Source organism: Gadus macrocephalus, chromosome 13, assembly GCF_031168955.1.
Source record: "Gadus macrocephalus chromosome 13, ASM3116895v1".
NCBI lineage: Eukaryota > Metazoa > Chordata > Actinopteri > Gadiformes > Gadidae > Gadus > Gadus macrocephalus.
In genome coordinates this window covers 21400991-21415183 of record NC_082394.1, presented here as the reverse complement: position 1 = coordinate 21415183, position 14193 = coordinate 21400991, and the positions used below count along the sequence as shown (strand labels likewise).

Here is a 14193-nt window from a genome sequence, read left to right as displayed (position 1 = left end):
GTGACGGTAACAGCAGCAGCCCACACTGTATATGACCCGTAACTCACTGCTGTCAACACAGGGCCGACTAGCAGCAGAGTAAACCCTCCTTCATGGTCCCAGACCATTTCTGCTGCAACAGAGATGTGTGTCAGATGGTCCAACCAGTGTTACTATGACAACAGGGACCACACTGTCCACCAGTGATACTATGACAACAGATATCACACGTCCACCAGTGTTGCTATGATGACTGGGATCAAACCGTCCACCAGTGTTACTATGACGACAGAGACCACACCGTCCACCAGTGTTACTATAACAACAGGGACCACACGTCCACTTGTGTTACTACGACGACAGGGACCACACCGTCCACCAGTGTTTCTACGATGACAGGGACCACATTTGTGTATTTGTGTGTTTGTGTGTGCATGTGTGTGTGTCTGTGTGTATGTTTGTGATTTGTCTCATATTTGTGTGTGTTTGTTTGTGTGTGTGTGTGTGTGTGTGTGTGTGTGTGTGTGTGTGTGTGTGTGTGTGTGTGTGTGTGTGTGTGTGTGTGTGTGTGTGTGTGTGTGTGTGTGTGTGTGTGTTGTATGTGTTTGCAATGCGTATATGTGTGTCCCTGGCAGATATTGGTAATGCAACCAGAGACAAAGAGCCTAACAAGTAGGTTGACCTTTGAACCTTGACCCTCCCAGCAGTAAGAATAGCCGACTAGCAGCGAAGGAAATGTCTCACCCAGCTGAGCAGCTCAGCGGGCCAAGGTACAGACATCAGAAACAACCTGTTTGAGGGATTGGGTTGGAACCAGAACATTAAACACTGTTCTCATTCACCACAATTGCCCTGAGTTTCTTAATATTATATATATATTTTAAAGCTTTTTTTGGCTGAGATTAAAATGTCAGTGTAACCTCAACCAGTAATAATAAGTCTCAGGTAATGCTAAATCTTAAAAAGAGTATGATAATAAAAAAAAGTACTTTGTTGTATAGTATCTTATCCTAGCTCTCTTTGTTGTATATCCGGAATGGGTTAACCTAGCGATTGTTAGTGCTAACCATTGTAATTATTGTAAGTGATTTTGGATAAAAGCGTCTGCTTAATGCCCTAAATATTAATGTCAATGTATAACAAGTGATGGATGCATCCAGGTTCCTCTAAACCAAGTGAACAGGAACCAGAGATCTATTCCTCACTGCTAGTGACCAGCAGGAAGTGGGCGGGCAGGGAGTCGGTGGTGGAAGCTGCTCTGAGATTGGAGGAGTTTACCTGGGATGGGGATAACAGGGATGCTGTCATTGGGCACCACTCGGGGGGAGCTGCTGTCCTCCACATAGAAGTGGGCCGTCTGGAAGCAGCGTCTGCAGAACCACACAGGGAGAGAGGTGTCAGGGCCTGAGCTAAGTACATAATTGTGTGTCATTGTGTGTAATTGTATGTGGTGTCTCTTGTGTGTGTAAGGTGAGTACAGCTGACTGGGCTAGTCCAATCATCTGCCAAAGTATAGACGGATGAGTATGATCGACACAACAACAACACAACAACAACAACAGAACAACCACAAAGCCACAGACCCCTGAACACACAGAGTGTGTTCAGCGACAGAGTGAGCAGGTGTTATTCTCTGAGGAAGCTGGTCATTACCATGTTGAGGCTCTGCTAAATGTTACATGAGACAACGTGACACTTGAATCAGACAATAAGAAAGGACCCAATGAATAAAAGAAAAGTAATCAAAAGCAAACATACACATACATACACACACACACACACCCAAACACACCCTCAACACAGACAGGCTGTCTGATGATCTCCCCAGATGTACGGCAGGACGGAGGCTGTTTTGGGTTTCAGTGTCACATGGTCTAGGGCCTGCTGGGGGGCTGCCTGACAACACGTAGACCGCTGGGCTCAGTCTGGTCCTCTGAGGAGGTGCTACACCTTATTATTATGGGTTGGCGACCATGGAGACCAGTTTAGAAACATGCCATACCTCATATCCCATGGAGGGCAGAACAGTGTCCAGGTTAGGTAGGATGTTCTTCTAACCCGTTACATAAAGAAGTCAACAATAGTACTAACATGTTGTTCATTACACACCGTGCTGTTCCTATACAACACTACTTCTATTTCATTGTCATTATAATTATTGTAATGATATCGACAACATTTAATTTGAACACTTTATAATTTACGAGCGAGCGCGGGTCACAGGTCCTGCAGTCCTACCTGTACTTCACGCAGATCAGAGAGCAGAAGGCATTCATCCTAGTGAGCCAGGAGAGGCAAAGAGAGAAGCTTCATGTCACCAGACTCACGCGCAGTCAGATAGAAACCACCGCAAGGCCAGGACGGGGAAGGAGGGCAGCTCAGACAGCATGGGGGAGTTCCTTTCTCTCTCTCTCTCTCTCTCTCTCTCTCTAACTCCACCTCTTCAACTTCCCCGTTGTATATTTTTCCTGACACAAACACACGCTCACACACAAGAAGGGAATGACTCACAAGTCAGTTACTTAGGGATCGCCAAGGTTCTGGGAGTGTTGTGTGTGTGTGTGTGTGTGAGTGTATGTGTGTGCGTGTGCGTGTGCGTGTGTGTGTGTGTGTGTGTGTGTTGTGGAGGGAGGGGGGAGGGTTTGGGAGCAGAGGAGTGTGCATTGAATACTTTAAGCCAATCAACATGCGGTGGGGGAGGGACTAGTAAGTCTGACCTGAGCTTTGCTCCTCAAGAGGATTAGATTACCCAACGCTCCAACACCACCTGCCATCAGACCTCCTGGTGTGTATGGGCTTGTGCATGTGTGTGTGTGTGTGTGTGTATGTCTGGATCACACACACACACACACACACACACACACACACACACACACACACACACACACACACACACACACACACACACACACACACACACACACACACACACACACACACACACACACACCACTCAGTCCAATGTGTGAGAAGCATAGTGTGACTCAAAGCACCTACCTAATGGGATCCTCCTCTAGTGTGTTATTCTTAGTGTGGATCGCTAGCACCACCCTCCAGCAGAAAGGTGGAGGTTCATAGAACCCCTCTCCAGCCGACAGGTGGAGGTTCATAGAACCACCCTCCAGCAGGCAGGTTAAAGATAATGTTTACTTCAATTAAGAAGAGCAATTAGGATTATGCAATGCAGATCGGGTTTCAATAATTAATATATCCCTACGTTCTAGACCCATTGTGAACACAAATAAATACCAAGGCTATTTCAATGTATACTGTGTGTGAGTGTGTGTTTGTGCGTGTGTGTGTGTGCATCTGTGTGTGCGTGTGTTTGTGTGTGTGTCTATGTATGTATGTATGTGTGTGTGCGTGTCTGTGTGTGTGTCTGTGTATGTGTGTGTGCTAGTCCGTGTATGTGTGTCTGTGTGTGTGTGCTGCAATGTGCGTGTGTGTCTCTGTGTGTGTGCGTCTGTGTGTGTGTGTGGTGTGTGTGTGTGTGTGCTGAACACCTATGTAGGATCACCACCATACAGATGAAGGCATCCCAAAGCCCCAGACACCAGGTTATTCTGTGTCTGCTTCCATAGTGAAACGTTGAGAGCAGCACCTCACAGATGTCTTTTGTTGAGCTCTGGCTAAAGTAACAATTATTCCAAAACAAGGACTCTCTATTACACAGCCTCTCTCACCTGAGGCTTTTTCTAAAACAAACCTTCAAATATAAAGCAAACCTTCTAGTCTGCTAGCCTGCTGACCTGCTAACCTGCTAACCCTCTAGCCTGCTAACCTGCTAGCCTGCCAGCCTGCTAACCTGCTAGCCTGCTAACCTGCTAGCCCGGCAGCTTACTAGCCTGCTAGCCTACTAGCTTGCCAGCCTACTAGCCTGCTAACCTGTTAGCCTGCTGACCTGCTAGCTTGTCAGCCTACTAGCCTGCTAACCTTCTAGCCTGCTAACCTTCTAGCCTGCTAACCTGCTAGCCTGCTAGCCTTCTAGCCTGCTAACCTGCTAGCCTACTAGCCTGCCAGCCTACTAGCCTGCTAGCCTGCTCGCATGCTAACCTGCTAATCTGCTAGCCTGCTAACCTGCTAGCTTACTAGCCTGCTAACCCGCTAGCAGGGACCACAACGAGGTAAAGCAGCCCAATGGATTTCAACAGGGAGCGTATAGCTATTTTGTCAAATTAATTACCGAGATTCCCAAAGCAGCACGAGGAACGTGAGAGCGGGAACTGAGTTGTTATGTATCAACTGAACTGGAAAATGAATTAGACTTGTTTAATCAAAAGTTAAAATGTGTAACCAGGGTGATGTTATCTTTCTGTTTAACCCACCAACCAGCACATCCCTTCTGACTGCCCTCAGACTGCCAGTCTCCTCATCTCTCTCATCCACAACCTCTTCTAATCTCAGCACATTCGCTAATAGAAATAGATTAAAAAGTAAGGGTAAAACATTTCATAAGGCAGGATAAAAATAAATGAATTGATAGTGACGTAGCATTGGCATTCAATGGCAGGGTGTTCAGAGAATGTGGTTTTATGTAGAACGTCAGTGTACAGCCCACTGGAGTTTGTTGGTGGCCACAGGCAGCAGGTGTTGAAGGGTAACATGGAGGACATCTTGAGCCGGCTAGTGTTATCATCACAATAACATTCAGGAAGTTCGCCCTGATAAGATACGGATGCTTCATTATTAACAAATACAACTAGTTTGCACTACCAATAATGCATTTTATTTTACTACCCTTGCCTTTCTGACATCTACAGCCAAAGACCAACACACATGGATGCTGCGTTGACCTTTGGGTCTTGGGTCAACATGGCCGCCATATCGGAGAGGCCAGAGGACTGTAAACAAATAGGCCTACTAGTCAACAGAGTCTATCCCGGAGTCAATTTTATCAAGGGTTTATGTAAATAAAAATAATTAACAAATATCATCTCATCTCATCTCATCTTCATCCGCTTATCCGGGGTCAGGTCGCGGGGGGAGCAGCTCTAGCAGAATAACAATAACAAATATATTTTAAATAAAATATATATTATATGATATTATCTTTTAAGGTTTTATCCTTTTTATTGTAGAGTAAGAAAGACAGGAAGGTATGGGAGATAGAGGGGAGGACATGCAGCAAAGGGCCACGCGCAGGGATCGTACCCGGGTTGGTGCGGTCAGGACTGAGCCTTAATGGTACGCGCCCCGGTGAAACACCGGGGCGCCCCTATATTATAGGATTTTATATGAAAAAAGTACAACTGAGGAATGTAAACGTTACATCGCTTTTTATCCAGAAAAGCTGCAGCTGGTTTACTTGTGTTTGATTAAAGAACAGGCTTTGTGTTTCCAGCCATCCTTTACTTTCTATGGTTAGTTCCCCTAAAGTTAGTCTGCCCGCTTTGCAGGTGATTTGGTTTAAAGGTCAACCGCAGTTGTAGGTTCTTTGGTTTAAAGAACCTACAACTCTTCTCCTAGCGACTCCTCCTGACTGCATGCTTTGGTTCTCCATCTGTAAATTCCTTTAGATTAAAACATCTGCTGAACAGCCTTATGGTTTATTTCATTTCATTCACATTCATATTGTTTCCTCCGCTGTGGTTCGGAGAAGATAATAATAAGATGATAGTAGACGTCCCCGGGGCCCTCGGGCCCGCCGGGCACTGCAGAGGCGTCTTACCTCCAGTAGACCAGCATGGCAAGCATCAGGAAGAGGCAGAGCAGGGTCAGGGTGGAGACCAGCGCCAGGGGGGCCAGCCACTCCACACGGACCAGCCCCTCACTGGGGCCCCCGGGCCGGGCCTGGTGGGTGGCCAGGCTGGGTCGGTCTGCAGGACCAGCAACACAGGAGAGAGGGGTTAGGAGGACGGTCAGAGTTTGCTCATTTCAACGTCACGAAGCATGCCGAGGCTGAGGTTGAACCAAAGACGGAGAGGTCCAGGGGCTTTCTGCTCAGCCTGAACCTGCACACCTGTCCTACTGAAGAGTTACAACAGCAAGCTGCACTATATTGAACAATTTCTACTACTGCATCTCCCTTTATAACCTTCGTATAGTCCTTTCTCTTATTCCTCGGCTGACATTGCACTTTCCCTTTGTTTGATGTGAAGGCTGCTTTGACAATGTAAATGTTTATTTTCCATTCAAATAAAGTTCTCTTGAGAGGTGCGGAAGGAATAGTATTCAATCCACGTTTAGTTTGAATGTTACAATTATCAAATTATAAACTGCACACATACTGTACATTTCAGTTTTTACTAGTGTTGACACAGCAGATACAACAAAAGGTTAAATAGGAATAATCCCTAAACATCACTGTGATAGAATAATCACACCACCACTCGTACACTTTCAAGGATGTCTGTTAGCACCTAGCGTAACCAAGGGCAACACAGCCTCCCCATGCACCTCTATGCCCCTGTCAGGAGCTAGCTCCTTCTAAACCCTGAGCACCAGTAAACCACAAGCACCACCACCATGACCCTCACAACAATGTTCAAAGCAGGCTATGCGTGATAATGTGTCCATGTGCTTCCTTGCAGCACAGGCAAATGTAAACCAACACACAGAAACACGCAGCCACTCAGGCAATGTGCAGCAGCAGCAGTGAAACCCACATTAGCCTCGCGCTCCACACAAACACTTGAGCGGGCGAGCCACGCCCACTGACAGAGACAAACACAAGGTTTCCTCATTATAAAGGAGCAACAATTTGCTCCCTTGCAGCCGCGTCTGGCATGAGAGCCACGGCCCTCTCACACGGTGGGAGAGGAAACAATAAGAGACACTGGAGGGAGAGAGGCATCGGAAAATAGGTAGAGCACGCATGAAGAGATAGGAGGAGAAAGAGAGAGGGCATGGGAGAGAGAGAGAGAGAGAGAGAGAGAGAGAGAGAGAGAGAGAGAGAGAGAGAGAGAGAGAGAGAGAGAGAGAGAGAGAGAGATTGAGAGGGACTAAGAGGGTGTTGGATTACGAAGCAGAAGAGATAAAGAAGAGGATTGATGATGAAGATGAATATGATGATGATGGTGATGATGATGATGATGATTATGATGTTGGTGATGATGATGAAGATGATGATGATGATGATGATGATGATAATTATGGGGATGATGATGATTATGGTGTGGTAATGAGGATTATGGTGATGGTGATGATAAAGAGAGCAATTTGTGGCGAACATGGGAAAAAGATAGTCTTAAGAGCTCATTCGTAGTAAACACGATGTGCTAGTTCAGCATGCTAACGATGTCAAACACAGAGCAGCCCCCCTTCTGGTCACCACGGGGCCTCACAGAGCAGTAGATAAGCAGTAGGTAAGCAGGAGCTTCGTTCACCTGCAGGCACAGAGCCCTGGAGGACCTCGGGAGACGCTGGAGAACCTTGAAGAAGACAGACTTCTAAATAGTCAGGGATGGTACCTTCTAACGTGTGTGTGTGCGGGTGTGTGTCAGTGTGTGCGTGTGTATATGCGTGTATGTGTGGGTGAGAGTCTATGTGTGTGGATGCGTGTCAGTGTGTGTCTGTATATGCATTTATGTGTGGGTGCGAGTGTATGTGTATCTGCGTGTGTATGTGTGTATGTCTGTGTGTATGTGTGTGTGTGTGTGTGCGCAGGCGTGCGTGCATGCGTGTGTGTGTATATGTGTGTGTGTTTGTTCACCAAACACCGGGGAACTCACAGGGTGGTCCTATTTGTTAGACTATGGAGCCGTATCGTCAATGGCAACCCTTGTTGTGAGCTCTGGAGGTAACTAAAGGCCGGGCCGCAGTATTTCTTCATCCATTCTACATCAGGGGCTTAAAGCCGACCTCACCATGAGGCTAATGACTCGTATCATGAGGACAGAGGAGGGTTCTGCTCTGGGTGAACATGCTCTCTACTACTACTTGGATTGCTTTCAGAGTGGTTCCCTGCAGAGCCAGTGCTCCCTTCCTGAGCGTCTGGGCCACAGCGCTGGGTGAGTGGTTAAGAACCAGTGAGCAGGAGGAGGACGGAGAAGCACAGCCATGTGACAGTAGGTCTGGAGAAACAGGCCGTCGGTCAAAAAACTGCCTTTCAAATAGGATTGCTATGCAGTTGACCAAATAAATATCAGATATAGTAGCGGAATGAATGAACCCATTAGTATGACTGATCCATCCCTGTCAGAGCTACGTCTACATTTATGTGAGTAACAACACTGACCAATGAGCCAATGAGAATAGGGCCAAATCATTCTACATTTAGAAAGCATCCAACCAAAGTATCCCAGACCTGGTTAAAGTCCATCTCCAAAGCCACGCCCCTAAAACTCGCGACTAGCTCGCTAGCTTCAGCAACAGCTCATCAGCCTTTAGGAAGACTCCGGTGCTGACCAAATTAGTCCACGGGGGGAGTGGACGCAGGAAGACAGGCAGGTAGGTAGACAGACAGATAGGTAGACAGACAGGTAGACAGACGGGTAGGTAGACAGACAGGTAGGTAAGTAGACAGACAGGTAGGTAGATAGTCAGGTAGGGGGACAGACAGGTAGACAGACAGACAGACAGGTAGGTAGGTAGACAGGTGGGTAGACAGACAGACAGATCAGTAGACAGACAGGTAGCTAGACAGACAAGTGGGTAGATAGACAGGTAGGTGGACAGACAAGTGGGTAGATATAAAGGTAGGTAGACAGACAAGTAGGTAGACATTGCTGTCGAAAGCTTAAGAAGATTTAAACAAATCTGACTTATGCTTTAACCAGCTCTACGTATGAGGCGTACCTGATATGACGTAGGGCTCATGAACGGAAGAGGATGAGACCACTTTCAAAGTGCCCAAGATTTGGCTTATAGCAGGTCATATTTTGATCCCCAATTTCTTCAAGAAGGCCTAGCCCCTAGCTCCTCTTTCACAACATCCCAGTTCACAGGTAGCTTTTTGAAAAAGCTACCTGTGACCTGGATAGTGAACAGACTGAGCTAACTGAGTTAAGGTGATGTATGTAATAGCAGAGAAGCTCCGCCCCCAGAAAGGAAGGACTGCCTTCTTACCACTTCCCTTGAGTAACGAGGACCAAAAAAGGGCCTTTCATGAGCATGAAGTACAAAAAGTGATCTGGGAAAACTCTGCAAGTACTCTTCAGCACAACTGTTTCCATCGCCCACAAGCTGTGTTTTATAAACACTCCATGGTCTTGATTAGCATAGCAGAGAGAAGAGGCAGTGATCTAAACCTAAGTACACCTCAACGCAACGCGGGGCACCCTGGGGACAGAGCTGATGGGGTGGTGTCCCGCTCCCCACCCAGGTTCGAGCACTAAGGTGCAATATGTGGATGTGCTTAATGTCTGCTGCGTGCGTGTGTCCCGTATCGACTGGTAGGCTGAATCCCCGCTCACGGCCCCCCTGACCAACCCCTTGGGCTCTGGAGTCAAACAGAGTCACTTGCTATGCCTCCTGGTCTCCTCCTCTGGACGTCTCTCTGCTGGGGCCCTCTGCTCTGGGCTCAACCCCATCCACTGGACCCTTCAGCCATTAGACCCTCCCTCCCGAGGGCCCCATCCCACTGTCAAGGTTCATTAACACCACATTGGACCACACCGGATCTAAGCGGCATTAAGTTAACACGAAACACTCAGAGCGATGCGGTACATTACAGGAGCCTCCAGCGGTCTGAGGGCTCCCAGTGGGTGGTCTCCGGCCTGCTGTGGGGCCCAGGATTTCTCTCTCTAATGTCTAGAATAACATTGAAGTGAACGTGAAAGGGAGGAGCGGCTGGTTTCTTACCGGTGTGGATGGAGAAGGGCCAGTGGCTCCTGTTCCTGGCCGGGCCGGGGCCCCGCGTGGCCAGCGGGCGGACATCAGGGGGGGAGTAGTCCGCTGTCTCGGCCCCTGCATTGCGCTCTGGAGCAGTGGCCACGACGACCAACGTTGCGCTTGTAACCGTGGCCTGGTCCTCCACACCAACAGGGGGTGCTGTGGCGTCAGAAGAGCCCCAGGACCCCGCTGACCTGCCCGCCGCCCGGTCTTTCTCCTTGGCCGTTGAGGCGGGCGTGGTGCCGGGCGGCTCCTTCACCGCCGCTGCTCTGCCACCGCCGCCGGCCGGCTCCTCCACACAACCCGCTCGCCGTTTCTTCTCCTTCTTTGGCATCTTCTCCCCCTCCTCCCCCTCCTCCCCCTCCTCGTCCTCCTCGTCTTCCCCCTCCCCCTCGCCCCTCTCCCCCCCGCCGCCACCCTGCTCCCCGTCCTCCGCTGTGTCTCCCCTGTCTTTGGTCCGGGCCACGGCTGCCGTGCTGCTGCTTGCAGCGTGGTCCTGGCCACCTGAAGCCTCCGTGTAAGTCTGCGGCGGGCTAGCGCCGGTGCTAGCGGAGGAGGAAGTGGAGGAGGAGGCAGAGGATGCGGAGGCGTGGCCACGGGCGGTGCCGCCTGCCGGAGCTGCTGGGGCCCGGGTGGGCCACACGGAGCTGGGGAAGGAGGAGATGACCCCGCCGCTGAAGCCCAGGCCCGCCAGCAGGGTGCTGGTCACCACCGAAGCCACGGTGGCCTGGCTGCCGCTGGATGAGGGCCCGATGCCCGTCGCCATGGAGACGAAGGAGAAGGGCAGCCCCGACGAGGTCCAGGTGGAGGAGCCAGAGGAGATGGGGGCCATGTCGGCGGAGGAAGCCGGGGAGACGGTGGGCTGGGAGGGGGCCAGAGAGAGACCAAGAGAGACCCTTAGCGACCAAGAGAGACAAGAGAGACGGAGAGAGCCGGAGAGCCGGAGACAGACCAAGAGAGACGGAGAGAGACTGAGAGAGACCGTGAGGGACTGTGAGAGATAAGAAATACTATGAGAGACCAAGAGAGACCAGAGAATGTGAGGTACAGAGAGAGACCAAGGGAGACCGTGAGAGACAGAGAGAGATCAAGAGAGACAGAGAGGAACCTTTATCCAGCTGGAAAGGACATAGAGGAGAAATGCTTCCACTGGGGACGGCACATGAAAGGGTGGCTCAACCCACTGGACCTACCATTCCAGTCTTCACGATCCGGGTGCCCTCGAAGATCCGGGTGGTGTTGGCTGGAGAGGAATACAGCGGGAGACCCAGGAATACGTGGTTAGAAGCAGTCTTCGACAGTGTGACTTCATCAAAGCTAAACACTGGCTCTCAAGAAGGCTAAACCTGTCCCTGGCTTTTGGCCCTGCAGTCTGCCTTGTGAATACTGTGAGTGCACGTGTGTTTCTATGTGTGCGCGTGTGTGCACACATAGCACACATGAAGGTGTGTATGTTTGTTTGTGTGGGTGTGTGTGAAATAGTGTGTGGCTTTGTGTGTGTCATATGTGTGTGTTTATGTGTGTGTGTGTGTGTGTGTGTGTGTGTGTGTGTGTGTGTGTGTGTGTGTGTGTGTGTGTGTGTGTGTGTGAGAGTGATATGTTTTTGCTTGTATGAGATAATGTTTATGTTTGTGTGTGTGAGTGATATTGTGTATGTTTGTGTGTGAGAGATATTGTGTATGTTTGTGTGTCTGAGTGTGTGGGAGTGATATTGTGTGTGTGTGTGTGTGTGTGTGTGTGTGTGTGTGTGTGTGTGTGTGTGTGTGTGTGTGTGTGTTTCTGTGTGTGTGTGTGTGTGTGAGAGTGCGTACCTCTGAAGAGCATGCTTTGGCTGAAGTCGCTGCGCATGTCATTGGTGCAAACGGACTGAACCCGGAACAGGTAAAGCACATCAGGAGAGACTGGAGAGATGACTGCCTCCTGACACACACACAAGAACACACACAAAAGAACGCACGCGCACACACACACACACAAAAGAACGCACGCGCACACACACACACACACACACACACACACACACACACACACACACACACACACACACACACACACACACACACACACACACACACACACACACACACACACACACACACACACACACAAACACACACACACACACACACACACAGACAAACACACATTCAATCAGAAATCATTCACTTGAGCAGCCAATCTCAGTTCCCACCCAGATTGAACTCGTATCCCAGAGACTGAGTACATATAAATAAAAAGATGAAATCCAAGAACACACATAAACATTCTAAAAGCACAAACTCGTATCAGAGTACTGTGATTCATCACTATTCACAATATTATATCATATTAATATAATCATTTATTCCTTGTGTTAGAGGACAGATCAATGTTAGCCAAATCAAATATTAAAGAACTATATAATACGATATGAATTTATACATTTTTACATGTAAATATTGGATATTGACAAAGATATTTATTAAGCTACTCTGAGTATACTTTAATCTATAAATTCTTCCTTTGTGACAATCATTCTTACTTTTTTTACGAAACTAGCAAAAGAATGAAGGAGCTTAATTCCACTAACTGAAACTGTAGAGCAGGAAACCAGAACCTGAAAGGAGCAGAGCAACGCCCTGCTTCCTGTTATGTTCCTGTGATGTTCTAGTGCAGAAACACTCATTTGTGAGCCACACGATGAACCTTTCTGGGGAGCATTTTAACAGTGGTCATGGCCAGCTCTCCACATTGGCGATCTGAAACGTCAACAGAAACTTTGTGGAGGGCCATTAGAGTCCGGGACCGAAGACCTGAGCCTGGTTCTCACAGGCGCCGGGAGGAGAGTCATTCTCCATCTCCATTCTCCTGGCTGAGCTCGTTTGAGCCCCACTACAGATGCTGCCTCCATCCACATGATTGGTCGAAGCGGTGATGAAGTGAAAGTGGGCCAAACGCCCCATGCACCAAGATTTTATAGACCAGATTTGTAGAACTAAAACAAGCTTACCCTATACCCATTACCCACTACCCTTACAGAAATATTAGTCTTCGGCAGCGTAAAATCAGAAAGTCACAAGCAAGCAATCTATCTCGCCCATTCTCTCCTTCTATATTAACCAATCAGCCATCGATTTGATTTACTGCTGCTCATCACGTCTTGCATGGGGTTCAATTATCTAAACCAATGTGTTTGGAGACATATTTTAAAGATAAGGCCTATGCAAATATTATTTTGTATAATATTTGTATTGCCAACGCCCCCGATGAATCAAAAGTGAGAGCGCAGTTCCCTGCTCACAAATATTGTCTGTCCTGCATTTTGCTTCCCAGCACCTTCCTCCGGAGAGGGAGGGAGAGAGTTATCTGTTTCCAAGTAAGCAACCACAGTCAAGGGGGCTGTGAACACGGTGAAGTGAATGACTCTACCCACGGATTCCCGGTCATCGATCCAGGCACACACCCTGAGTCAGGCCCAGACGTCATTACATGACAGGCTCCATTTAAATCACGCTGGACTAATGTATCGCACAAGGAGTGAATGGAATGGACTGCTCGATCGCTGCCGATGTGCAGAATATCCGTGTTAGGGGACTGGTGGTTTAGGAACTAATGTGCTCTGTTCCTAGTACGTTAGAAATTCTTTAAGGAGCCAGCCAACAATTTGAACAATATGATATTTAAAATGTGTTGTGGGGTGAGATTTTTAAGAAAGGGGGGGTTCATCTTATCCCCATAGTTACAACCCATGCCAACTTTCTGACACTTTTAGTACCGTTTTTGTGTTTGAGCTTGATGTTGTATATGAAATTCACACCGAAACGTTATACTCTGAGTCTGGGAAGCCTTATCCACAGATGCGTGTGTTAAATAAATCTTTGCTCGGACGGAGCTTTACCATCCACACACATCGTGGCGTTTTAATAATAACGTATATAAATGTTAAGAAAAGCCCAACTTTCTCGCGGACACCGCAGCCCACCACTGCCCAGACAGAGCTCCACACGTTCACACAAACCGCGCCGCCGCTGGGACATCTGGGTGCCTCTTAAAAGGCACTCAGACGTCACGAACAGAACGCCCCCTGCGTTCAGCAGAGTGGAACAGTCACATTGTGTTTTGGGGAAAATTGCAAAAATGTAATTTCTCTAAATTGGGAAGTAATTTCAGCTACTGTGATAAATTGGCATAGATTACGATGTTGAAGACTAATTATTATTTAAAACAAAAAAGAAAAATGTTTTGGTTCACTGGCCCTTTAAGAGAACTGAGGATAAGAAAGCTTCATCAGCATTCAAACAGAGCTGTTTAACTAACCCTAACCCTTACCCTGAACACCTTGGCCAGTCAGGTAAATAAGACAGCTCTCCATAATGTTTGGATTTGGTTGCAAAAGTTGAAAGCTGTGCAACTTCTCTCTGATTCACAGGAGATGAGGTTAGTGTTTCCCTGCCCCGGGTCTTG

At 48.2% G+C, this 14193-nt stretch overlaps 1 protein-coding gene across 5 annotated transcripts in view; it reads right to left on the bottom strand.

Annotated features, from left to right (window-relative positions):
• LOC132470481 (receptor-type tyrosine-protein phosphatase gamma-like) overlaps positions 1 to 14193 on the bottom strand; it is a 289677-nt gene that overhangs the window by 23089 nt on the left and 252395 nt on the right. For all 5 annotated transcript variants that reach the window (XM_060069138.1, XM_060069137.1, XM_060069135.1 and 2 more), the window contains exons 10-14: positions 11562 to 11670; positions 10944 to 10993; positions 9721 to 10612; positions 5648 to 5795; positions 1258 to 1349 (exon numbers count right to left, since the gene is read on the bottom strand). In XM_060069138.1, coding sequence (XP_059925121.1) covers positions 1258 to 1349; positions 5648 to 5795; positions 9721 to 10612; positions 10944 to 10993; positions 11562 to 11670 — 1291 coding nt within the window. The remainder of the gene's footprint in view (positions 1 to 1257; positions 1350 to 5647; positions 5796 to 9720; positions 10613 to 10943; positions 10994 to 11561; positions 11671 to 14193) is intronic.